The 27,624-nt window shown below is 49.5% G+C and overlaps 1 protein-coding gene across 1 annotated transcript in view; it reads left to right on the top strand.

Annotated features, from left to right (window-relative positions):
• Positions 1-27,624, top strand: part of LOC126537572 (uncharacterized) — a 31,738-nt gene that overhangs the window by 1,705 nt on the left and 2,409 nt on the right. Inside the window, exons 2-8 of the mRNA XM_050184689.2 lie at positions 8,106-8,227; positions 10,603-10,712; positions 13,228-13,368; positions 14,966-15,030; positions 18,124-18,358; positions 23,924-24,202; positions 25,576-25,903. Of these exons, the coding sequence (XP_050040646.1) occupies positions 8,106-8,227; positions 10,603-10,712; positions 13,228-13,368; positions 14,966-15,030; positions 18,124-18,358; positions 23,924-24,202; positions 25,576-25,903 (1,280 nt within the window). The remainder of the gene's footprint in view (positions 1-8,105; positions 8,228-10,602; positions 10,713-13,227; positions 13,369-14,965; positions 15,031-18,123; positions 18,359-23,923; positions 24,203-25,575; positions 25,904-27,624) is intronic.

The following is a 27,624-nucleotide window of genomic DNA, read 5'->3' as shown; positions in this document are numbered from 1 at the left end:
AACGTCAGCTCGACCAGCTAACTATCCTTATCGAGGATGGGAAGAGCGTCTTTTGATAAGTGCAAGAACTTATAATGTATGTTACACGGCGGCTGCGTCGTCGTGAACTGCTCCGCGGGGTTATCAAAATAGTACCGCAGTTTCGTTCAAAGGACTCAACAGTGACAGCGATAGATGGCGATAGTAATACTTGCAGCATGTTTCGAACGATGCCCGGAATGCACTGCTCTACCCAGTGTCAATTCAGCGTGCAGTATTTTTACTTCGCATTTGTTTCCTTTGCCTTGACGGTCGACTCCGATTCCCTGTCTGGCTATAACCATGTGACGTTGTCGAAGTCATAAAGCGCGTATAAGAAATGTAAGGAACTCAACCAGCCAGTAAGGGCGCACTGAAAGATCTCGCCGAAAGTGACTGTCCCAGGACAGGTTCCCAGTGAAAGAAAGAAAAAAAACATGCTGGCTTCCTCGTAATCGAGAGTAGATTTAAGCATGAAATGGCAACCGGCGAAGCGATTGGTTGAAGATACCAGCCACAATCTTAAAATAGGTGTCGTGCATGTTCGCAACGGCACACGCTACACCATGCTATACTGTGCACTGGGCCATATGGACGCTGCCCACCTACATCTCGCTAGGCGACGCAAAACCCGCGCTGCAGAACTCGCGGACCGCCGGCGATGAAGTGTATGGTGCCATGTACCTGCCTTTTGAACGTCGCTATCGGACATGACAAATAAAACTTCAGCGTACTAGACAACTTGAGTGATACTGTGAACAAACATTAGGAAGAACTCCGAAGCAATCTTTTTGTAAATTGTTTGGGCAGTAACTATCCTATATAATGCGGTCCTGTAGAAAGGGTTGGGGGCCAGAGACTGCATTTTCTTAAAGGGCCCCTCACCAGGTCTGGCCATTTTGAGCTTACAAGCGCAGAGCATACATTGCGCAATAACAGTCGTCTCTGCAAAGTATTACATCGCTACGCGCCGCGGGAAGATCTGCAATTTCAATCCGAACGCCGTTTCCCTCTTCATTCGCGGCCGCCGCGCTCCAAGCCGGACGGTGACGTATCGTGTCCGCAGTGTGACGTCGCTTCCCTCGTGGTGCACGTGACTTCGAGAATTCAAGACTTCTGTTATCTGTGCGATCTGTTGCTTGAATTGACGAATTGAAGTTTAGAGAAATAATAAAACACACAAACGGAATGTGTGCATGTTTTCTTGTGTGTGTTACTTCGCACCGAAGCAAGAGAGAGGTATTTCCGCTTCGTCTGCTTGTTCCCACGGTCGTGCGATCACGTGCGCAGGTGCCGAAACTATGCCATTTTCTACCGTGTTCGAGCGCGGGATCACGCTCTGCGATCCGCTTGTTCTGCCTCAGTATTCGTGTAGCGCTGAATTATACCGCGAGTCATGTTTCCTTGTGCACAGCGCGCAAAATCGTGCGCTGCGTGAACGAGACAGCAGCTCGCGCGCGACGCCGTCGGTGGAAGTGCGTAGCGCCGAAAAAAGCAAGGAGAAAAAAAAAAAAAAGAAATGAAGACGGGGCCTGTGACGTATGCGTCTCACGATCCCCGAGGTCCGGTATGAGAGAACGCAGGGAAGGAATTTCGCTTGCGTAAGCTAGACAGGGCGAGTGGAGAGAGCGTCTTGCTTGGCAGTGGAGCCCGCCTGCTGAAATCATGGGTTCGCAGCACTGAAATATTTCTATCTCGACTATTAATGAGCCGATTTGAAAAAAAAATTGCGGCAGAACGCTCCCTAGAGGATGCGTAACAACTTCCAGCGTATAACCAAAATTAGCTGTGGGACCTGGTGAGGGTCCCTTTACGTTTTGACTGGTTGCCCGGATGTTCTCGACTGAGTGCCCGGATAACGGCTGTTGAGACTCGCGGTACCGTTTAGGCAAGGAATCCTTCGTTCCACATGGACGAGTACGTCCGCGAATGAGAATGAGAGATAAGGGGGTTATTTTACATTATTTACATATTTAAACAAGTCGTCAGATGCTAGTCAGAGCTCACACATGTCTACAGACATCAGGACGCCTCAGCACACTTCTCGCTGCACCAAAGATCCGCTTTTTTAAAACGTTATTTCCTTGTTCCGTAAACAATGGATTTTGGTGACCTTGTTGTGGCCAATCAGAGGGGTCGTAGAGTTCACAGAACTCCGCTTCTGATATTCAGCCTTCGAAGCAAGGACGAGGCAATCTGGAAACAGATAATCGTTCGCGCTCTTCCCACGAAAATCCACGAAAGTCTTCGACTGGCTTCCTTTCTCTCCGTGACGGTCATCCCGTCAGGGTCAGGAGATTACTCTTCACGATCGTTACTGCTTCCACGGAGGCTGTAGCTTCCAAGCAAGCCGCTTGTTTGTCCGTCACGGTCAATGTCGGGCCCCGTCGCCAGGTAGGCGGGCGCCGATGAAGAAGGTTGCCTCGGCTGAAGCACCAAAAGAGCGCGCACTGCCGATTTGGGGCGCAACACGGCTCTGGCTTATGGCTCAAGGTCACTTGAGGGACGCTGTGCTGCACCACAGCAGCCCCCTTGTCCGGGAAGGACCGTTGGCCCGAACCAAAGCCCCCCGCCCAGTCAGCCCGGGTAGAGGGGGAGCGCCGGGGTCAGTGTACCGAACGATTCTGCGTTGGTGAGTATATGAAAGCTCTGGGACACGGCACTTCCGGGTGCGAAGTCCTCTTCCCATCTGACAACGGCGCTGACAACGGGAGCTAAAACCAAGTCATGCTTATAAGTTGCAATAAAAATTTTATTTGGCAGTAATTAAAGGGACACTAAAGGGAAACAATAAATCAGTTTAGACTAAGGAAGCATTGTTTCAGAACTCTGCAGGCAGTCATTTCAAAAAGATAGTTTGAATATTAGATGAGAAAATGAAGGCCCAAGTATCAGTATTTGAATTTCGCGCCGAAACCCCAGCGCCGGTACGTCAGCGTGACGTCAGGGATTCCAAAGTATGTTTGCGCATTTGGGCCGCGTTGGCGGAGTAAAGGTTCCCGAAACTTGCCATGTTTATTATCTGGTTCCTTTAGAACACAATGTAGTCAATCTGTACCGCTATATATAATTAGTAGGCCCTAGAAGATGCCATCAAAATCCAAGACGTCACAGCCCCCAGGTGCGGGAACTTAAGTAGGCGTCGCCACCCGTATTTCGTTCTTGCGCTTTTTCTGGCTTATCAAACGTCTTATCGTTGTAAGAGCGGTGTTTTTGGTGTTGTAGAAAGGTAATTTACTGAAGCAGAAGAAATCATTTTTCACTTTAGTGTCCCTTTAAACTACACGTATTTTAAGACGTTGCCCGCATACATGACTCGCCGGTATAAACCTTCCCCCACTATGTAGCTATTTCGAGAACTTGTTAAAGGGGCCCCTGAACCACTGTTCGGTATTGATGAAAAAAAAAAAAATAGTCCGCGGATAGCATTCGCTGCTGTGAACATCTTTGTTATCGCCGATCGCAAAAGTTTGTTTTTCTTCTGTGAGAACCATGACGCATCATCACAAAAGGGTTTCTACTCGTGGATGAAGAAAGCGTCACAAGATGGCGGTACAAGCGCCATATACTTAGAAACATTTGACATTAAAATAACATAAACACTTAAACAGCAGTCTAGTGTGGTTTCAAAGGGGATTACGCTCCTAACGATCATCATCACTGTTGCGGTCGACGCCTCGTGTTCCGATATTCCGTAACTGCAAAACGTTGACGAGGCGGAAACTTCCTAACAGACGTCCTATAGCCGGAGTTGGTCAAACCATCGAAACGTTGCGCTGAACTCCATGTGCGATTGTAAGGCGTGCGAATAGCTATTTTTGAGATCGAATACGAATAGAATAATGCTGGAAGCGAATCTAATGCCTTTTAAATAATGAATAGCCGTTATCACAATTAATATAAAACGATGTTCACGTCCCAGTATTGGTTCCTCAGTGGCTATGGTGTTGGGCTGCTGAGCACGAGGTCGCGGGATCGAATCCCCGCCAAGGCGGCCGCATTTCGATGGGGGCGAAATGCGAAAGCACCCGTGTACTTAGATTTAGGTGCACGTTAAAGAACCCCAGGTGGTCGAAATTGCCGGAGTCCTCCCCTACGGCGTGTCTCATAATCAGAAAGTGGTTTTGGCATGTACAACCCCATAATTTTTTTTTAATTAAGGTTAGCGAGTTTTCGTTACGTAGTACTTTACGAAGCGCTGTTTATTAAAGGGCCTCTCACCAGGCCCCATAGCAAATTTTGAGTATACGCTGGAAGTTGTTACGTGTCCTCTAGGGAGCGCTCTGCCGCAAAAATTTTTCAAACCGGCTCATTAATAGCCGAGATAGAAAAATTCATTGCCGTGAACCCATGCTTTCTGGAGGCGAGTTGCACTGCCAAGCGAGACAGTCTCTACACTTGCCCCGTCTAGCCTCCGCAAGCGAAATTCCTTCCCTGCGTTCTATATATATATATATAAAGAACGAGAAGAAAGAGGGTGAACCGAGGGGCCCGATTTTTATTAGCCATATCATAAGAAGCCAACAAACACTGACACCAAGGACAACATAGGGGAAATTACTTGTCCTTATTAAATGAAATAAACGATATAATTGTAATTAAAGTGGATGAAAAAACTGCCGCAGGTGGGAACCGAATCCACCTGCACAATGTGAAGGTTGTGGGTTCGGTTCCCACCTGCGGCAGTTCTTTTTTTTCATCCACTTTAATTACAATTAATTTATCGCTGTTTTATTTAATTTAATAAGCACAAGTAATTTCCCCTATGTTGTCCTTGGTGTCAGTGTTTGTTGGCTTCTTATAATATATATATATAATCTACGGTGTTGACTGGAAGGCCGAGGCGGTGGTATGCGGCTGCCGTCTCCTGTCGCTGATAGGCTAGTCCTGGACAGTGGCACAGGATGTGTTCCAGGGTTTCAGGGGAGCCGCATCTCCTACAGGCAGGTGATGCGATTCTCCCAACACTGAATTTCCGGGCGGCAGGCCAAACGCCGCCTGTCCTGAGGCGCAGGAGGAGTACCTGTTCTCGTCTCGCGAGTCCCTTCTCGAGGAGGGGCTGGGGTGGCTTGCCGCTAGCCACCCGCGCGTCCGGGTGGGCTGTGGTCAGCAGTTTGAGTAGCCGGTGCCGTGTATCGTCGGATGTGGCCACCGCAGTGGTAACAGAAACCGGAGCATAGTGGGCTGCTTTGGCTGCAGCATCCGCCTCTTCATTTCTGGCTATCCCTACGTGTGAGGGCAGCCAGTGGAGCGAGAGGGGGGTGCCACTCCTCTGGATAGCAGAGAATCTAGCTAGGAGCAGCGTGATGGTGACTCCAGCTCGATCGGGTTCAAGTAGCCCTTGAAGAGCCGGGCGAGAGTCTGAGAAGATGGCTATTGGGACCTGCGGTGGGTGCTCCGCAAGGAAGTCGGCTAGCCCTGCCGCTGTGGAGTTCGTAGCAAATTAATGGAAGGCGGCACTGCAGGGTCGTTCCAACTGCCGGTACTATGCAGGCTGCAGCGGCCGAGTCGCTGGGAGGACAGGCCCATCCGTGAAGATGCGGAGATGCCCACCTAGAACGTGCAGCTTGGACAGCTCTGCCTGCGCCTGCTCGCATGGTGGATACCAGGCCTCGCGAGGATCGCGTGACGCATACGTCACGGTCCCCGCCTTCATTTTATTCCCTCGTCGCTTTTTTTGCGGCGCGGCGTACTTATACGCTGATGGCATAGCGCGCGAGCTGTTGTCTCGTTTCGCGTAGTGCACCATTTTGCGCGCTGTGCACGAGGACACCTGACTAGCGCTATAAGTCAGTGCTACACGAATGCCGAGGCAGGCACATGCGGATCACAGAGCATGGTCCCGCGCTGGAACACGGTAGAACATGGCATGGTTTCGGTGTCTGCGCGCGTGATTGCACGACGTGGGAACAAGCAGACGAAAGGGAAGTACATTTCTCTTGCTGCGGTGCGAAGTAAAACAAAAAAACATGCAGGCATTCGGTTTGTGTGTTTTAGTATTTCTCTACGCTTCAGTTCGTCTATTCAAGCAACATATTCCACAAATAACAGATGTTACCTAGAATAGCACTCGAAGTGACGTGTCACCACGAGCGACATCGCAGCAAACACGTGTACGTGTAGGCGCACTAGCACGTGTACGTCATCCTCCGCCTTGGAGCGCGGTGGCCGCGAGAAGGAGAGAACGGCGTTCGGTTTGAAATTTCAGATCTTCTCGCGGCGCGTAGCTGTCTAATACTTTGAAGATGCGGTCGTTGGCGCTCATTGTATGCTCTGCGCTTGTCAGCTCAAAATGGCCAGACCTGGTGAGGGGCCCTTTAAAGTAGGGCATTAAGAACCAACAAATAGTTTATTCGAATGCCCAGGGACCTTCAGCGAGTACGAATGATAGCTGTACAGCCTGTAAAGCATGGCTACCTGAGTGACGTTGCCTGCGTCACTGCAAGTTCTCGTGCTTTACGTCTATACTATGACCGCGGGGGTGCAGATTCGCCGTACTTTTGCTCCCAAGTTTGGTTACTTGGGCGCAGTTGACGTTGTGAAACATTCGATATTCGAAAAATATTCGCACTTACGAATGGTGACTGTTCGGTCCGAAGAACGAGTCGAACAGGACACTATTCGATTCCTTATTCGAAAGCCTGGAATATTCGTACACCTCTATGTACTTGTTTCTCGGTTAATACGAGTGAAGAAAAAGTATAATAGGATGCGTTGTGCAGTTTTTACAAATTAAGTTGAACGGTTGAAGCAGCGTGACTTTCCCTGTCAGCATTTAGCGTTTCACCGGTTCTTGTGTCCTTCCTCTAACGCTGTTCTGTCATGAGATTCTGGTTACTTCCGACATTAACATGCACTTCGTATCAGGTGCGACTCAAGGCCTTCCTTAAATCTCATGCAGTTATTCCCTATTTCCTATTAAAATTTTTATGCGAAGGCATTATATATCCCATGAGGCAGAAAACCAGGCGTTGTCCTCAACGAGGGCTAACACAGATCATCGTCATCAGTGACGTAATAAGCGTCTTGTAATTCGTCAGTAGTAATAAAGAATTAAGGTTAGGACAAGTTACAGTAAGGTGACTTAATGGAGTAATGTGGATTAAGGTGAAGGAAAGTGAATTAAGGTAAATTAATGTCGATAAATATGGATTAAAGTGGATTAAGGTTGGTACAATAAGAGCAACGTATAGATGAAAGTGGATTAAGGTTGGTACAAATTAGAACAAGGTGTTAAGGTAGAGTATGGTAGAGTCGCGAAGGACACGTGCCAATGTATGACATCACGTATCATGGACGTAACCAATTTAGAGAGACCATCATGTTTTCGCATTCAAATCACATAAGAATACATAATTGACTGTCATATTTTTTTGACGAGTTAGTGCTTGAACGCCGTGGTATATCGGGCGCGGAGTGACACACAGCAGACACGCAAACACAAAAACCAATGCCAAGTGAATTTCATTCTGCGAAAGAGAACTTGTACAATCCTTGAAAGGGGTACGCTAGAGTGGACGTGAAGTGACACCACAAATTACTCCCAAAATGAAAATTAAGCGGCATACAGAGAAAGTAGCATATCGTTGACGTTTTTCACTGTCACCCATTTTAAAACATATCGCTCAAGTGGCAGCCCTGTGCCGAACAAGTGAACAAATTCTGCTTACATTTGCAGGATGTGAATCACCCGCCGTGGTGGCTATTGGCTTTGGCGTTGCGCTGCTAAGTCCGAGGGTGCGTGGTCAAATCCAACCGCGGCGGCGGCGTTTCGCTGAGGGCGAAATGTAAAAAAAAAAAGCTCCATGTACCGTGCATTGGGTGCACATTAAAGAACCCCAAGAGGTCTAAATCCGTAGTCCCCCACTACGGCGTGCCTCATATTCATATTGTAGCTTTGGCACGTAATATCCGAAAATTCAATTTGAATAGGATGTAAGTCGTTCGATTATTCGTTCACGTGTAACCAAATAGCTGGTCGATAAAGGAATTTATCACCCTTTCATTTATTCGACCAGTACCTAATTATTTCGTTAGTTGCGTCATTCAAACCTCCTTTAATGAGGCTCGCTGTTGACCTTTCCCAGGTTCCCCTGCCTGCACATCGGTTTGACTGGGCTCCGCCACAACCGGCGTTACTTCCTGGCCCTGGACTTTGTCGAAGTGGGCGGCGGGGGCGGCGACGGTGTCCCTCTCTACTGCTACACCGGTACGAGCTCGCGGGAGACGAGTATATATGCCGCGTGTTCTAGCTAACGCTAGCCAAGCTGTTCAACATGAAAATTCACTGACGATTAGATACTTCCTAATGCTCAACTTGAACGCAGCTTTATACGTGTTTTCATTTGGCGATATATTGGCTGGCGCGAATAATGTCTCGTGCGGCGCTTTCCAAACGAAACGAAGTGTGGCGCAACTGCCTCGCTAATCGGGAGGTCGCGAGAGGCAGCGCGTGGCTGACGCGTGGGTACGATTCACAGCGGCCGCCGCAGACAGACCTCCGCTCATGCAGCGCTTTGGTGAATAGACGACGCGTTGAGTGCCTCGATGCGTGCGCACTCGCGAACGGAGCGGAGGCGAGCGCATCGAGGCAAATTAACGACGCGCGCGACTCTGGCGCCACCTCGTAGCCATCGTCGCCATAGTCCGTCTTGCGTGGCACTACGCTTTTCTCGCGCTTCTCACGGCCGCCTCTAAAGACCGCTAATGAGGTCCTCTTCGTGAGCGGTCCATGCGCTTTTACTCTAACGTAGATGTCAAAGGACTTGTCGAAACACTTTTTAGAAATGTTTGTGACAGGACAGTGGACTCTGTGACCGGAGGGCGCGCGTGCACGTCTATACGCTTGACAAAACGTTCGTGTGCCGTACCTGGCATCGCATCCAGCTGTGTAACGCCTCTGTGCTGGCTCGAGCGGCTGAGGAATGGTGGCATCAGCGAAAAAATTCAAGGTCATTCCACCCTGGGAATGTGGATGACCAACGTAGCTGTAATAAATGTCGTGTTAAGAAAAGTTGTGGTAAAAAATACATAATTGACTGTCACTTTTTTTTTACGAGTTGGTGCTTGAACTTTACACGTACCCTCACGGTGACGCCAACGCTAAAGACGAAGGCAGAAATTCGCCCGCAGTGTCCGTATAATTGCTATCGCAATAAGAAAACTGCTATAGACTGCTATAATACAGCTCGAGGACTGCCCTGTGCTATATGCCACAGGCCACTTTTATGAATGCTGTATGCCCCTCAAAAAAAAAAAAAAAAAGCACCCCGTACAGTGCTAAACCTTCGTTGCGAACGTAGTCCTCACAAACTTAGGAGTTTTAGACATGACATTCGCAACGCTAAAATAAATGTTTTTGCAAATTTCGTTTGGAAAAACAGCCAGGGCTATCTCGGAAGTTGTGAAAATAGGCAGTATAGGCAACAATGCGACGGTAAAAATCTGCTCCATTGTAGACACCCGCAGCCCAGTGCTTAAGGGGGGGAGGGGGCGCTGACCCTCTCTCCATTTTCCAACGAGGGCGGGGGGGGTCGAGCATGCCAACTGTAGCACTGCGGTGCCCATTTGACAAGCGCCTGCGGGGATTTTATTACCAGTAGTGCCTTGTGCAGGGCAATTCTAACTCCAATTTTCAACTAATAATTTCATGGCGATAAATCGGTTCATGTGGCACGAGCATAAACACGAAAGCAGGTATTGTAGTACTGCTGCATGCGTTTCCTCAAGGCATTGCACACGACGGTCACCACCCTGGCTCGACTAACCATGGCACAGCATACTATTTCACGAGCCAACTGAGCGTGAAGCCACCTGCTCGGGAATTAGTGAAGGTTCACCTTGGTTTCTTTAGGTGACCAGTTCATTGTCATTCGTTTAGTTGTGCATTATGAGTGCCCTGTTATACCAAAGACTCATGCATTTTGTGCCCTTTTGTAGGTAAGTGGGTGTAAAACCTTAATACTATATCTGGTTGTAGTGCCTGAGGTTGTCAGTGACGCAAGTCAACTAATGTTCTGTGTTGCTGCTATATAGACTTATTTGCTTTGAGTTCACATATATCTTAAACCCTTTACGTCATTACTTACTTTTGAAAAAGACATTTCCAAAGATGCCAATTTTTCAAGCGCTCAATTGAATTGGTGCATTAAGTGGCCAAAATACTCAGAATAATATATTATTTGAAGAACACCCATAACATGAAGTTTTCTAGAAGCGTTAGGCAATTCGCTTACCTTGACAATCATCGGCGATGGTTCGAGCGCTTTTTTTTTTTTTTGCCGCGTCTTCTTGCTTGCTCAGAACATGCGTCATGATTAGCAGACGCCTGGGCGCGCATTATGTGAGGCTTATTTACATTTTGTCATTCGACATCGCCCGTCGCAGCGAGTGGCTGCTGCTGACGACAGCGAAGGCTTGGCGTCTTGCCAAGCGTTTTGTATATAAAGGGCATACAAAAAAATGGAAAAATTTGAATAAACGGTGTACGCGGTGTGGTACTGGGCCCTTTCCGTCCATTAATTCGATAGTTGTGTTTCAGTAACTTGTTAAATTGAATGCGAACGTGTCCCAACTGTGTTTCAGAACCCTACTTCACGCCGAGGCCCAACAACCTGTCTGGCATGCAGTGGATGGGCACCGTACTCTACTTCAATCTGAACTCCATCGCCAATGGCGGACTGCAAGAGAGCGGCGTGAGTATTGATTGATTGATTGATTGATTGATTGATTGATTGATTGATTGATTGATTGATTGATTGATTGATTGATTGATTGCCACAATACATGCGATGGGAAGCGAAGAGAAAAGCCATTCAAGAATGGCTTGAGGGAGTCTTTCGACCCGATATTGGCAAATACAGCAGCAGAGGCACAAGTACTTTGTTTACATTGTCGTACGCTTTGAGGAAACCATCAAATTAAACGCATCACTAGTTACAGGGCGTAATGCGTTAGTATACATCACTTCACATCTGCATCATACATCAGCACAACTCTTCGTTACAACGTACGCATTGTAATGGCGGAATTTAAGAATATAATTAAATACATGTCAGAGACCACTCTAGAGGTCAATCTTAGGCTATAGAAAGAACACGTACAAGACAGATAGTTTTACTTCACGAACATCGATTTGTTTTTTTATTGGTCATTTAGCAAACGCGGAAGCTTCTTGTGAAGCATTTGCTGACCATAAACCAGTGCGACAATACGGAACAATCGATCTTTCTGTTGTTCTTGTGTTATGTGATACTTCTTCCTGATGGAGATTTACTAGCCCCATGAAGAGAGAATTATGACGGTCATAATTCAGGCGATATTCGCGCAACAATTTGTACTCGTATGTGTCTTATGTAATTATTCTAAACTGCTTAAAGAGCTGGGTAGTAGGATGCATAATTGGCACATGCTCAATCGTTCTCAAAAATCTTTTTTTGCACTACTAATAGCTGCGAGAGGTTCGATTCTGTAGTAGCACGTCCCCAGTCCAAATGACAGTAGTTTAGATACGAAGCAAACAGGGCATTACAGATCAATAGTATACTAGTTTAGCTTAAAGTAGTAGTAGCAGTAGTAGTATGTAGTAGTAGTAGTATCTAGTACTGTGTAGTATAGTACTGTAGTATCGTTGACCTCTCCAGTGTGTTGCACTTCACTTCACAAATGTCCTATCTTGAACGCGTCAGTGTACGAGGAATGAATCAACGTAAAGGAATTGCTATTCGAGAAACCGTTAGAAGCTTCAGAGAAGTGCGACGCCGGAGGCAGTGGGCCTCAGCCTCATATGCGCGTGCTTTCGCATGTGTGGTCCGAACACTTCACCTGAACTCACTAGGTGTGCTGACATCCGGAAAGCCACCCTTCTTAGTCTTGCACTCACGAGCGCGCACTCAAATAAGCATGTTGACATTACGCAACACGACTGCGACCTTGCACAATAGGTCTTCATGCATAGTCAACAGAAAATTTGAACTAAAGATATAGGAACAAACACTGCAATGATGCCAGAAATTGAAATGTGCTTTCTTTTTGTCGCGCTACCCCTTCCTCTCTCTCTCCGCCGTGACTCGCAGCATACGTCATCCGCTCATGCGGTAAACCGCCCAGTCCGCTTGCATCCGGACACGCTAAAAGTACTTCATATTGACGTGCGTTGTTGAAAAAAAAAATATAGGTTGATTTGTATTAGTTATGACGTTCCAGCTCCTTGTGGTTTCGTGACTAAATGACTGCAGGCCTCCAATGGTTGAGGAGGTATTTCTACACGCCGTTGTTTTAATTCTTGCCGGCTTTCGTTTTCACCGAATTATCATTTATGAAGTCATCGCTCGGCGCGAGACACACCGCTGTCCGAAATTTCTTGAACGTTGGCGCAAGGATGTGAGAATATAATTGAGAAGTATTGAGAATACAGTGTTGTACGCACATTATCAGATGCACGCGAGCGCCAGCGCCAGCACTCTGGTACGTATAATGAGCCACGGATAAACAGCCGATGCACTTGACTTGCGAGTATATATACTCGCAAGTAGATGCGACGACCGACGACTGTGCTCGCCGCATGCCATAGTCGTGGTTTTGACTGTTACTTTATCTCTCTCTCTCTCTCTCTCTCTCTCTCTCTCTCTCTCTCTCTCTCTCTCTCTTGGCACAAGTTCGCCAAAGGAGAAGCTAGAAATTCACGACTCACAGAATTTGTAGTGTTTGTTCATACGTCGTCAGTGCACCGTGGCATGGGACTCTCATCATCTTTATGATAGGGTACACGCCTCGGTGAGATACGAAAACAAACGGAGAGAACACCTTTCCTTCTTCGGCTTACATCTCCGTCCTGAGCGCTTTTATTTTAACCGTAATTTTTCTTCACGCACGTCCTCCTCTCGCCGCGGCTTCGCGCCACGCCACATTTAAACATTAGGAAAGGGAACGCCCACTCGTGCGTTTCCGCTTTCATAAGGACGATAGTACGGTGACCTTACCACGAGCGAAATGGTGCCGGAAACATAAGCAAGGAATGTTGGTAAATCGGGGTTTTGGACGCACACTTCATGAGAGAGTTGCGCGGAGTGCCTACACGAGAAAAAACAACAACAAACTCGTGAAATTACTTTTTTTCTCGCAGTGCGCATTTACCTGACACGTGAGCGGGTGTGTACACAACGTTTCTCTCCCCCCCCCCCCCCTCCATTTCTCCCCTCGCCGAGACAGACGACGCTGAAGGTCGGCGGCGAGTACGAGCCCACGCTGCGGCTGCTGGAGCTCCGCGACGACCAGTGGCCGTCGGGCAACTCGGCGGTGCGGTTCCCGCTGCGGGGGACCGCCTTCCTCGTGGTGTCGCTCAGCAGCGAGGTCGGTCGTCCCTTCTCCTTGTTCCCGGCCGACATCGAGTAGAACTTGTTGCTGGGCGAGTTGGTTGGGATCGAAGGAATATATCGTTGCGGCAAAAAGGAAAATAAAGACTTGGGAGTGAGAGTATGAAACGACAGATCGAGTGCTGAATATGATCGAGCGCAGACTTTGTCGCCCTCATTTGTGCCGGTGTCGCTATTAGAGCTGCGATATTTTTATTTTGGCGGCCGTCGCGCTGATCGACTGCAGGGCCGCGGCCGCCAGGGACAAGCAGGAGTACATAGGTTCGATCATGCTGCTGCTCGCAAGGTCGCGTGGTCGATTCCCGATCGCGTTCCGAAGGAGGCGGAATTCAGAAAAAAAAAAAAACGCTCGTATGAAAGAAGCCCCTAGGTGATCGAAGTTATTCCGGAGTCCTCCTTTCCCTACGGCGTCCCTCGTACCGGCGTGCGGTGTCAGGACGTTAAACCCCGTTATAATTTGGAGGAAGAGCAGCGTGCAATGTTCCCGGGCCGAGCGAACGATCGAGGTAGCTAATTGTGCACGTAAAAAAAAAAAAAAAACCTGACATATCCCTTAATCTGTCACACATGCGCCATATCTGTGACCTGTCGCGCAGCTACGCTGCGTATTGTGTGAACCTGTGGCAGCAGTATGTCGTCCGTTCACTACGAAGCAGCCCTATAAGCTCTGCGCGGCGTCAGTTACCGCGGCAGTTTCGTCGAATAAGCGGAACAGTATACGAGCGCGTTAAGCGGGAAATACGAAATCCACCCGCTGGTTATTGTCGGTCAATCAGTAATCTTTGTACATCCCGCGATGTCAGCCCATTGTAAATGACATTAACACGTTGCGCAGTTGCTGGTGCATTTATGAGAAGAAACTTGTGAGTTTTTTAGCCGTACTCGGCTATCGCCATTACATCTCGTTTACTTTGAAATGCGCGGGGCCTCGCATATTTTTTTGCCTACAGCTTTTGTGTTTTCGACCGAAAGTAACATTCGCGCGTATACATTTAGTCTACAGTCCGGACACCGTTGTGTGTGTTCACTAAGTATGGACAGCTGGGCTAGTTGGCTGTGATTGGCGTTATGAAACATCGTTTCAGCACACAATTGAACACGGAACCGGCGTTCGTGTTGTCCTTCTCTTCTCGTCCGTGTACAATTGTGCGCTGGAACGATGTTTCATAATGCGTGTGTTCAGTATGCTACAAGATATTGAGATTTATTAGTATTTATGGAAAGTCCCTTTATCGGAAAATTTTATTTCAATTCCTGGGTTAATACGAATGATAAGCGATATGCGTACAATATTTTTCGAGTTGACACGGTTATTTGTTCAAAATTTTTAAGATAGTGTTATACTGTGCCATTTTCGCAGCTGCGTTCTAATAGCGCAGGATATTAAAAGCTGCCTACCGGTTTTCTTGAAAGAGTTGTTACATTGGGGGCCAGACTCTTAAGAGTAGCCATCTTGATGCTAGAGAATTAAGGGAGGAAAATTGCAGAAGTGAACTTTCGATGCATGATTGCGTACTGTAGCAGTTACAGAAGGTCTGATTTATTCACAACGCGCTCTCTCTTGCTCTTCTCAGGTCCGCATGAACAGAACGGCACTGGCCAGCGAGTTCTTGCTCGTCCGCAAATCTGAAATGTCCAGGTGAGCTAGCGCTGATTAGTTGATCTCAGAAGGAAGTTATAAAACGTGGCATTGCGGCCGTTGGTGTGTGTGTGTGTGTGTGCGTGTGTGTGTGTGCGCGTGTGTGCGTGCGTGTGCGTGTGTACTTGGCCTACACCGAGCACGCCTTTATTCGTTATCTGTGGTCATCTTCCCTTTGTTTAGACATTCACTTTAGTTTGTAAACGTGCTGCTTGTCTAGACAAAGATTGTCTTGTCTGTGAACAGAGGTTCTCAACAAAAAAAAGGGGGGGGGGGGGAGAGGGAGGGGTTGCTCGCTTGTTTGCTTCGCCGTCCGTAACCTTTAACAATAACCGTCTACAGAATATGTTTAAAAGCTTGGCATCAACTATTAGTTTCGTCGTGTCGAGTGCTAGACGAGTTCGTCGTAACTGTGTTAATCATGCTCACAGTCTCCCGTCTCTCCTACCGTTAGACTTGCACAACTTCGGCGATGCTTCCACACGCGTCTGTCGGCCTTGCTCTTCGCGGGAACGGATGTTCCTTTCGATTGCGCCAAAACTGAAGGCAGCGCCACCGTGCGACATGTTTTGCCTCCTGCCTAGACTATACTTGCTCTGTATCCGCCATGGAGAAAGAGGAGAAAAAAAAAGCTAGGATGGAGCGTCGCGTGATAAAACTGAAGCACGTAGAAGTCGGCACATTACGTGATCATGTCGTGGTAGTCTTTAATGAGGCTGCCCCACCGCCGCGCGCAGCGCACGCACTTCCTAAAAGACAACGGGTCCGACAGCAAAGCGCGGCTGCGGCATTCGCACGTTACAACGAAGACGATAAGTGCATACGTTGCAACAAACCTTAATCGTACAAGCATGTCGGGAAGGGGAAGGAATGATAGCGAAGGCCAAAAAGATAGCAAAGATAGAGCTTCGCGTTTGTTACCCTACTCTTGTGGAAAGGGAAAGGAATGGTTGGAAGAGGGAGAGAGTGAACGCTCTGTGCACGCAGGAGGGATTCACAGGACGACTATAAACTGTCACACGGGCCGGTGCACTTCAAGAGATGCACGAATATCTTTTTTTGAGCCAGCGACGGATGAGGCCGCCGTCCGAGTAGGCCTTCGACTCATTCAGATGGTCTCCAGTTCAGCCGGTTTAAAGTAGTCCGGAGGTACAAGGGCGTTGGACGTCATAGCGAGGACGGACATACAACAGGTGCTCGATGGTTTCCTCGCACCTACAGAAGTCGCACTTGGGGCTGTCGGCCATTCCAATACGGTACGAGACCCGCCGCGGTTGCCCGGGGGCGATGGTGTTGGGCTGCTGAGCACGAGGTCGCGGGATCGAATCCCGGCGACGACGGCCGCATTTCAATGGGGGGGGGGGGGGCGAAATGCGAAAGCGCTCGTGTACTTAGATTAGGTGCACGTTAAAGAACCCCATGGCAGGTGGTCGAAATTTCCGGAGTCCTCCACTACGGCGTGCGTCATAATCAGAAAGTGGTTTTGGCACGTAAAAGCCCACAATGTTTTTTAATGCGGTACGGGAAAGCGTTGGTAAACAACACCACTCCCAGTCATAAGCTGTATAACAACGTTGATTCGCAGCGGGAAAAGCTACATGCCAGTCGTAGCCGTACTGAGAGGTCCGGCTCATCCAGTCGGAAATTGGAGATAGTCGGAGAACTCGAGAAAATTTGTCTTTGTGCGGGCAAACAAGCGAAGTTTTCTTTAGACAAGGAAAAAAATCCATTTGAGTGGGCGAAACCTAGGAAAGAAGGAAGGAAGGAAGGTGACAGGACAGAGCGTGCTTCCTTTCGCCTTCTTTCCTTCCTGCGTTTTTGCGCGCTAGGGATAATTTTTCCTTGTCCGAAGATCGTTTCACAAACCAGCCCCAAGCAGCCACACTCTCCAAGTTTCCTGTGCACAGAGCGCGGTTAGCTGATCACCCGAACAAGTGCGTATCGAACCAAGCACACTTGACCGAGTCCGCCGAGCAAGGTTCACGCTTTGGGCCGACTTTCTCAGGCGCGGGAGCGATGAAAACGAAGGGGGCAGCTTCGTTGAGTGTTGGCTTATATGAAGGCTGGCTTGGTGACGTCACGCTCCCTCTTTCTATCCTTCGTGCACGGAGTTTGTTTTTCCTGCATCCATGAGACCATGACTGTTCTGTTTTCTCGTTTGTTTCGTTGTTGTGAACGTTGCCTGCTTACTGTTCCTGTTTCAGCGACCCGCTAGGGCTTCTTCCACCGGACCTGCACTGGTGCCCTTTCTGCAACGAACTCGTGACTTTTGGCCTTGACTTTTAAAGACGTTGCATCACCCGACGAGTGCCGCCGGCAATAACTCCGCACGCAGGCGGTCGCGAATTTCGGGACGGAAGGGGCGTTGAAAGAAATTAGTTTAGTAGAAGGACACGATGCCGAATAGACTGATTACTATAAACAGTCGCAGCGAATCGACCCGGGTGTGCACAATAATACGTCTTTTGGCGATGCCAGCCTGCACCATGCAAGTACGTTTTCAACATCACGCTGCGCTCGCGCCTTGACGTGCGCATGCGGGGGCAACGTTGGCACAGGAAAGCGGTTCCAGCGCTGCGTAATGGTGATGAAAGCGCATGACTAACACCGACCACTAATGATTTGGTAATGTTAAAGTTCAGGCTTCTACGCGGAGTTCCTATTCATAATCAATGTGGTCAAGGCTCCCGCGTTGGCGCCGAAGCGTTAGCATCACTAAGTCGTTCGCGGTCGGTGTTTCCCGTCATCTTTCATCATGTTCCATCCTGACTTGACGGAATTCCGTCGTAACTTTCGACTTCGTTCGTTGTGAAATGACCGAAATACTAAAAGTATACGAACACTTATTTTTTCACCGACGAAACGAGACTTGAAGAACGAAGACGCAGCACACTTTTCACCGCACATTTGACAGCCACCGAGTAAAGGTACTAATCAATCTTTGCTCAAGTGGTACAGACTTCTTCGCTGTCATTCTTTTCCAGGCACCAATAAAATAAAAAAAAAAAACTTTGCCGTCCAACTAGCCCTCCAGCGTGTGTTCTGAGTCATTTCCCTCCTCTCTCCCTGTTCATCCTGGGACTGCCGCGCCAGGGGCCGCTTCCCCGCTCAACAGCAGCCGCAACCTCCGCAACCGCAGCAGCAGGAGTGCTGTCGCACCAGTCCCCCCACGCGCAGCTACCTCGAGCCGACCCCCATGACCCCCACAACGCCGCAGTCCGACTGGCGCCGGCTCCTCGAGCTCCGTGTGGGGAGTCACCAGGCCGCAGCAGCAGCAGCCGCGGCGAGCAGACTGATGCGCACGGGACCTGCGCACCACGGCCTGCAGGTGAGCTTCCGCTAGAAGGGTGGCTGGGCCTGCCTATAGATTACCTCGGCGCTGTGCAGACACCGTTATAGTTAACCCAAACAGTGAAGACGCATGTCTGTAACGGCGTATGACGTTATCAAACACTGGCTGTATAAGCAGAACGCATCGGATGTTTTGGAAGAGACATTAAGTTGAGCTACAAACTAATTCGCGACACCCAAACCAGAAATCTCCGGCACCTTCCGGGGGAGACTCAAAATGGCGGCGTATCCGGGTTAAGATCGCACCGCATACTGCACAACCAAGTCTGTACGAACTAACGAACACGCAGTCTTCAAATGCGTAAGCATGTACCCAACGAGGAAAGTCGTCCGTCCTTCCGTCCGTCACGAAAGACGATCACTTTCAAGATAGAGCCCGCAGCAGCGAGCGAATGGACCTTCGTGCTGCCTCTCGCTTCAACGCGAACTAAGCGGCGAGAACAGCGCACACGAAGCTATCGGCACTCGGCGCTTTCTGCCCCCGTGGAGATCGCTTTCAAGATAGGGCAGCGCCGTACGCAGCCGCCGCCGGATTAAGGTTGATAACGGTTCGACGCGTATGGATAAGGCGCTGAAGAGCGATAAAGGCTTATAATGATCCGAACGTCATCAGCGCACATTGCGCCGTCACCTGCAGTAGTTCGCTTGCGTCATCGATTCACCTTGCGCCGCGGTCCGCAGCAGTTCGTGTTGCCGCAGCGCTCTCGTTTATACGGGTCGGATCAAGCTTCATAACATCGAGAATGACACCGGGCTGCGTGGAAATGAGCAAGCGGCATACTTGGACAACTCCCAGAAGAATTTCTGCGTTTTTTTACCTAATAACTGGCACTCGCAGTAAAAGCCGGGCTGTCGCCGCCATATTCGCGGCTGTAGCATGCACCCTCTGCTGAAGCATGGCCTCCTAGATTGGGCGCCACCGCCTGCTAGCAATGGCGGCGTCTGACGGATAATGCACGAGGCTTCCGAGGGCTTGCCGTGGGCCACGAACGGGTTGTCTCCAGGGCCGTGAAAACGTGGAAATGCCGATCTGTCTATACACCGTTCTGCGATCGCGTTCGCGTGCTTTCTTTGCGCCGAGTGGAAACATTGCAGGGAAAGAGGCGGGCAGCTAGGGCAGCTTTTGCCCTGTCCGCCTCGCCTTTCTCATTTCCTTGCAATTTTTTCCGTTCAGCGCAACCTCCACATACGCTGCCGGCTAGTCCAATTGATAGTCAATTGCGCTAAGCGTATACATTCGCTGATTGTAGCAAACTCTCGTGCTCGTTAAAGAACCCTCAGGTGATCAAGATTAATCCGAGTCCCCAACTACGACGTGCCTCATAATCGGGTCGTGGTTCCTGGCCCGTAAAATCCCATAATTTAATTTTAGTTACATTCTATAGTTTCGCCAGAAGCCCACCACGCGTGGCTATACATGGCTCTGGCGTTGCTCGGCAAGAAGTGTCGGGTTCTATTGCCGGCCACGGCAGTCTCGTTACTATGGGGGCGAAAGAACAAAGCCTGTTGCAGCATAACGTTCGCACCGACAGTAAAAGCGAATTCCTAAAGTGTCACAAAATAGTTCGCGCTCATACGCAGGACCATAAAACATTACCAAGTCTGCCTCACAGTGATTGGGAGCGGCGGGTGGCGGCTGCGCGTGTCTGTATTCAGGAGGCGTTAGTTGTTCGCGCCTGTTTGCGCTGCGTAGAGATCATATAAGCTACCAAAGATAGCAGGCTCGCGCGTAGGTCCGCAGTCTTGGGCGCTTAAGCATCCATATACTATTCGGGTAAAGGCACTCCTGACTACAGGAGAGGCGCTCGAGCAGCGGCGAGGATGCGCTCTCGTTCGTAGGATGCGCCGTAGCTGCGTAGCCAGGCGCGCCAACGCGAGGCAGCCCATGCGCGCGATAAGAAAGAGGAGCTGTTCAGCGAGATCGCGCCGTGTTTCGACGCCTACGAGCCGTGCCGTACCGTCTGCGCATGCGTGGGCGCGCGGACTCGAGCTTGCACGCGTCCGCAAGCGTACGTACATGTGGTCTGGGCTTAACTCCAGTGCTGCGCTCGGTTACAGCTCGGATTTAGCGCGTAGGAGAAGCAGTGCAAGAATCGGTGGAGCATGATTAGCGTAACCGACGGAGCTTCTCGGCGGCAGCTGCAAGCCACCACAGTCGCGTCGTTGCAAGGGATAACGAAACAAGTTGTAGTGCGGGCTCCTCGTTTATTTTTTATTTTTTCTCTAGTGGAGAATTGGAAGTGAAAGCACTGTTTTTCACAGCCCTTAGGTGCTCATGAAGAGATTTCTTAGCGTGTTGAGTGATGCAGCTGTGTCATCGTAACGACCGTGGATGTTTAATGACGCCAAGTGCGCGCTCGAAACAAAAAAAATAACTTTTTGACAAAGGCTCACTTTTCGAGACTAAAAAGTTCACTTTAGGAGGTCTCGCCTTTGCTAAAAGCGGTAAGTAAAATGTTGCACATCTTGAGACGCATGTACATAACTATCTCGAGACGTCTCGAGACATCTCGAAACTATCTCTCGACATCTCGAGACGCATGTACATGCTATCTTCTGGCGCTCTTTGGCCATATATAAATGACCCTTGCGCCACAAAACACCACGTATTATCAGCTGTTCTGTTTGTTATTACCGTCCGACCTCTCTGCCGTTTCCTCAATTTTCTCTTTCTCTGTCGCTACCGTATGTATATTTGTTTCACACCCAAGTTGTAGTGGTAGTGAAAACGTCTTTTCTCATACGAGATGTGCGAGACGTTGCCCCCATGCCCCAGGTAGGCATGGCCATCGTCCGTGCCGAATTCAAAAGAAGCATTATTAGCTACTCAGTAGTGCGCAGATAATTTCTCGGAAACCCACATATCATGGGCCTGTCAAAATATTGAGTCCCCAACTATCTATAAAATTAAAAACCCGAGTGCGGAACAGTGGGAGAGTATGCTTTCCAGCGTAAGCTTGAACGGCCAAAAGCGCCTAGTAGAGCGAGCTCGCGGGTTGGCCATACTCAGTGGAGCCTTGGACTAGGGCACCAACCCTGTGATTGCAGACTGAAGAATCCATCAGAAGATGGAAGAGGCCGTCTGAAGCCGCGAAGATCTCTTTTCTAGAGCCCAATAAATGTTTTCAGATTCCGATTCTCGGAAATCCAAATTGTCACAGCGCGACAAAGACCGACGAACAATTTGAACGGGAAAATTACTCGTTAGTTCTTGAGTGCCGCAAGGTGCCGCGGTCAATACGAAGTTATCGCCACCGTAACGAAAACAACCGCAGAGTTCGCGTAAGGTAAAATATTCTTACACATTTGTTTTAAATTTAACCTGTATATTCCATGCGCATGCCGTCGAATGTATTTAAGAGCACGATGTAAAACTGCGCATATGAAGCAATAACTGAAATGCACATTTATCTCGGTGACTCGCGCGTTAATGATTGCATAGACTCAGCTAAGTCTATTTACACATTTAAAGTCGAAATTCAGCTCGATCGTTTCGACTGTAGTGGAAACAATCACTTCGCAATTTAGTTCTTTTTTCTTCCATGCGCTTTTCACATACAAATTTAGCAGGCAATTACAGGTTAAGCCGGATAAGGCTGATATGACCGATGACAGTGTTGAACCGGCAGCGCTGTCTCAATAATCGACTGGAGTTGTGAGGATTCTCTTAACGGCTCCGCTATTCCGCACAACTTCAGAGCCTTCTTTACGAGGTCTGTATTTAGATTCGCGTTGGTAAAACCAACTTTTATCCGAGTGATTTTGTTGAGCCACGAGGAATATATTGTCCCCTGTGCTGGCGAATAAGGAGCTTCACTCTGACAATTTCTTACTATACGTTGTATCGCGCACAGCGCGACTTCAGGCGGGGCAAAATGCCTTCGAGCCCGAGCCGGTCCGCGCCTCGCCTTGAAGGTGTTCCCAGGACGAGTCGCGTGAGCGGCGTCAGCCAATTCGGCACTTAGGGGACACTAGAAATATCGCCAACCGGTCGGCACGTCGGTGGTGGGCCGGAACAGTTGTCGAAATAAATGGAGGCACGGCAGATCTCAAGCGCTGCTACAACAGCTTTCTCGATAAATATGCGTTCAGCACATAGTTTCTACCCCGTTCAAGGCGTGTATTGCAGCGAAGATGCACTGCTGGTCAGCACCTCCGTATATCTAGAGTAGGAGCCGAATTAATTAAAAAAGAAAAATGAAAATTCTTGCCGATAACAAAAATTGCGGTTAAGCTTCCTGAAACAAATTGTTGGAGGTGAAGCATGCAACCTTTCATATATATATTTTTTTAGGTGGGCCACCTGAATGCAGGATTCACAGCTCAAAACATGACACCAGTGCAATTTCTGCGATATAGTCGCAAAAATTTATTTGCAAATTGGCTTTCTTTCTGGCTCCTCCCCTTTTGCACGGGCTTTAGACTTTGCGCCATAATACGTCGGATTAACTATGCACCATTAACTATGCACCAGCTGAATGGAAGAGGCGGGGCGTCATTTCACCTAACCTAATACCGTGGCCTCAACTTACTCATATCCAGACCCACGCTATCTCTCTCTCTCACTTCGACTCACGCAGACTGGCACTGTATACTCACTCACTCATGCTAGCTAGCTCGCGCCCACTGACACTCAATGGGACTCGCTTCGATTCAGGTTCACGGGTGGCCGCGAGCCACTACGAGTGAGTTCGCCAATTGATACCATGCAGAAATCGTAACGAAATATGGCGGTCTTCTTTAATTACCGGTGTGCGTGAACTAATGCGAGGGGACCAGCCTACAGTATGCGACGCGCGCGGTGTCGCGATGGGCGTGGGGCGAAATATTTCCACGTAGGGAGCATAGCTAAAGATGCGCATACTACGTGTTCGGATCATTCGCTGTGAGCCCCTCTTTAGCCGTAGCCTGCGTCACTTTTCTTCCCAAACTCCCCCACTCCTCATCTTCTTTCTTCCTGTGTCCCGCTACCCTGTATGACTGTAGTTGTCCACACAGTCCATCTCAGCTTTTACTTTCTTTCTTTCTTTTTCTTTCTTTCTTTCTTTCTTTCTTTCTTTCTTTCTTCTCCATCCTTGTCCTCCTTTACAGTCACGTCGTGTCCCTTCTTCCCCGTTTTCCTGTTTCCTTGTACTGTTTAGCCACAATGAATTCATGCCGGCTAGCTCAACTTTCAATGCTCCTACGGTCCTCGCAGTAGATACACAACAAGCATCACACGTCCCCTTTTCTTCCTATACCCTACTCTGTCCAAAAACAATCACTCTACCGCGTAAGTTCGTGTGACTCAAAGCGTGAGTTCGGCAAGTAGGTAGGTTGGCAGGCCATTTTTTTTTTCTCTCTCTTCCAAGGACATGAGGGTCAAAGGGACCGGGCAAACTGTCGATCAGACGTCAGTCGCCGTGTCCGTTCCCCCTGTCGCTTTGTCCCTGTCTCTATAATAATTCACTTTCGACAGCGGCAAGCTCTACTGTTTCGTCTTCACGAGATCAGAAAAAAAAAGAAAGCCTCGAAGATTGAATTCGCCGACCGAATGCCGCAGGCACTGCCCGCTGCCTCGGACCCCCTGTCGGTGGGCGGAGGCAACGCGCCCTCCTCGCTGCGGCCCGTCTACGCGTCGGCCAAGACCGTGGTGCACGACCACTTCTCCGGCGGCGTGTGGAAGTCGCTGCCCCCTCAGCCGCAGCCCAGCCACCAGCCGGCACAGCCGCCGCAGCAGCCGCCGGTCGGCTCCTGGCACTCGTCGGCCCGGCAGCCGCACAGCTGCCTGGCGCCCGGCGCGCACCTCGAGCTGGGTGCCCTGCTGCACCAGAACAGGGAGGTGCGTGGTGTGTACAGCGCCCTCTGGCGCACCTCTTTCGCGGTGGCGGAGTCCCGTCTGGAACGGCCGACTCCGGTGATAGACACGCGGGTGCATGGTGGGTCCGCGCGGGGAAACGAACCGCGCGGAGTTCGATGTATCGAATGTGGATAAGATTTTTGTTCGATGTAGCCGTATATTTTGCTGTATATTCTCGCTGCGACTTCGTGTTCAGAAAGTGTTCCATGTATAAGAAGCAGCCTCCCTGGCTCGGTGGCTGTGGCGCTCTGCTGTCAAGCGCGAGGTCGCGGCTTCAGTATTTTTTTTTTTTTTAGCCGCGTTCCGATACGGGCGAAATGCAAGAACGCTTGTGTGCGTTCACGGAAAAGATCCCCCGAGTAGTAGAAATTATTCCAAAGTCGCCTTCTTTCCCACTTCTCTCACTACGGCGTCATTGGTAACCCACTTCGCAGTTTCTGGACGTTAAAACACCGTATGAATTCATTTGATTCCATAAAAGGGACAATTAGATTTAACCGGGCTCAATGTTGTCGCGGGGCGGAATTAGTGAAGCGCTTACGTAAGAAAAAAAAAGCTCGTTTAGAGGTCACTACAAGTTTCGGTAACGCTTCATTTAAACAAGATGGCTGCCCGAAGCACCTGCGCGCTCTTCCTGTGAATCCTGTTCCGTCAAATCTTTGTTGAGAGTCGTCTGCGTATTCAGCGCCACGCCCCCACTGCTCTGTAACAACGGAATTGGGGTTTTCAATACACCTCACGAAAGTACAGGGTGAATCGAATGTACCTAAGTAAAGGCCCATGTTGTTCATTAAAGTCGCGAGCACACGCCCAGGAATTTTGGACATTGCCCCTCCGGGAATTTGGTGAACTTGACCGTAATGCACCAGCATAACTAATTAATTTGCAGACTTGTTTTGGTCGAAACCGAAACGCTGCTATAAACCCAGCAATGATTACCGAGTAAGTGCCGCAAATGCGCGTGTTATTAGAAGGAAGTACCCTCATTATGTTGCTAACTGAAACATGTTGAAACTCGGCAGATCTCTCGAAGTATATTTTTGAGGTACGGCTGATGTATTGCAGTGAAGTTCACCAGATTGCCGAAATGGCAACGTTCAGGATTCCTGGGCATGAAAAGCCTGGAGACCACAGATGCCGCGATATAATTTTTTTCTTCGCAGCCTATATGGGAGGGTACAGAGTCTGCAGAATTGACAGCAAGTGGTGCAACTTACGTTTGCCCACTGCAGTGCATTGAGTCAATTCCAGGTTTCGACGGCTGTGTTATGAGGGAATTTTAGCTGGTTTCGGGGGTCTCTAGATGTTCGCTGGTGCGACTGTACAATAACTCTCTCTCGCTCGCTCGCTCGCAGACCCTATCGTCGCTGGTGCATCACAGCGGCGTCATCTCCCAGCCCAGGCCCCCGCTGTCCGACTTTACCGGCGGCCGAGGCAATGGCGGGCTGCTTGCCGCGGAACCCCGGCCCTCGCTGCCGCCGTTCGGGGGCTCCTCGTCGGCAGCCGCGGTTGCCGTGGCCGCGCACGCCCTCCAGGAGTGCTGGACGCGCGGCAGCGCGCCGAGCGCGGCGACCCCGCAGCAGCTGTTTCGCCTCAACTACGACCTGCTGCCCTCCAACTGCCTCCATTGGCTCGCGCTCGCCAGAAACAGCGTGGTCAGGCCGCAGGCCGTTGCCTCCTCCGGTAAACGTTCTTCCAGTGTTAAGCGCAGAGAACTACAGTCCACTAGTGTAGTAGTAGTAACCCGCCGTGGTTGCTCAGTGGCTATGGTGTTGGGCTGCTGAGCACGAGGTCGCGGGATCGAATCCTGGCCACGGCGGCCGCATTTCGATGGGGGCGAAATGCGAAAACACCCGTGTACTTAGATTTAGGTGCACGGTTAAGAACTCCAGGTGGCCGGAATTTGCGGAGTCCTCGACTACGGCGTGCCTCATAATCGAAAAGTGGTTTTGACACGTAAAATCCCATAATTTAACCTTTTAGTAGTAGTAGTAGTAGTAGTAGTAGTAGAAGTAGTAGTAGTAGTAGTAGTAGTAGTAGTAGTAGTAGTAGTAGTAGTAGTAGTAGTAGTAGTAGTAGTACGACTTTCATTCAGCCCAAAATTACAGGCCGAGCATATCGACCACCTGGGCGGCCAGTCGACGCTGCTCTTCTTCCCCTTCAGCGCCAAGCCAGTCGAGCCAGGTGGTGATGGAAAGGGAAAGGGGAGGATAGGAATCTGATGGCTGAGCAACCGGACAGTAGAATAGGCAATAGGATAAGTCTGCATAAATAGAGGGGCAGCAGGGCTCGGAGCGATAGCGATAGAGAAAGAGACTGGAAAGGGTAATCAGTGCGTTCATTTGGATGTGCCGCAGAAGGCGAGCCTCCGGCACAGTGAGCGATGGATAAGGGGGAGGGTAGAAGCGCTTGTCGAGGCGGAGCTGGAGGTAAAGTTCCTTGAATGTAGTACAACGTGTTGGCCGCGGTTCGTACATCCTGTAGCTCTCGGCGCACACAAAGACGAAACCCACTGACGGCGAGGATGCATGCAGTGCGCTATACTTACAAATTTCTTTTATTTCGGGAATGTATTACGCGCACGCGATACCATTTCTTGTTGGTTTGTGTCTTGCCTCAATTGCCTGTGCTCGTGACACAACTTAGAGGCTGTTCGTTGTATCGGAAATGGGCAGGTGGAAGTAGCACATTGCGTTGCCGCTGTCTGTGTTTCGTTTCTTGTGTTTCGTCTTTACGCAGAAAGCCAAGATTTAGCGAGAAGAAGACTCTACGCAAGGACAGACAGTAAGCAAGTATGCTTACAAGCGCCAACTTTCAATGACCGTTTATTGGAAGCCTAACACGGGTTTATATGCCCAAAGCTATCGCACAAGGCATGCACCTACTAAGAGCAAGCAAGACCTGAACTCTTTCCTTGATACACACCCTATATGCCGAGCTTATCGCTTCTTTCAGCTTCAATGATTAATTTAGTCGGTTTTCATTTTTGTTCCTGTACACAATTATGGAACAAGCGTGGGACCCCACGGGACGTGCCGCAATCGTGCCCTGATTAGTGCTCTCAAGCCTGTCTTTGAGACAGGCTTGCACAGTCAGATGTAGCAATGCCGAAACTATACGCGCACAGAGTTTATTCCTCCGATACACCAGCTTCAGCTAGCCGTACTACAAGCAAGTTTGTGTGTGTGTGTGTGTGTGTGTGTGTGTGTGTGTGTGTGTGTGTGTGTGTGTGTGTGTGTAGAGAGAGAGAGAAAAGGAAAGACGGGTTAACTAGGCTGCATCTTGTTTGCTACCCTACACTGGGGGATGGTGAAGAAGGAAATGAATAAGAATTGCACATCGACAGTGCAACATGTGGCCTTTTCTCGTGGCGTTCTGTGTGGACGGTGGTCGAGTCCATGGTC

The sequence above is a fragment of the Dermacentor andersoni genome, chromosome 4, assembly GCF_023375885.2.
Source record: "Dermacentor andersoni chromosome 4, qqDerAnde1_hic_scaffold, whole genome shotgun sequence".
Taxonomy (NCBI): domain Eukaryota; kingdom Metazoa; phylum Arthropoda; class Arachnida; order Ixodida; family Ixodidae; genus Dermacentor; species Dermacentor andersoni.
This window is presented reverse-complemented; position numbering and strand designations above follow the sequence as displayed.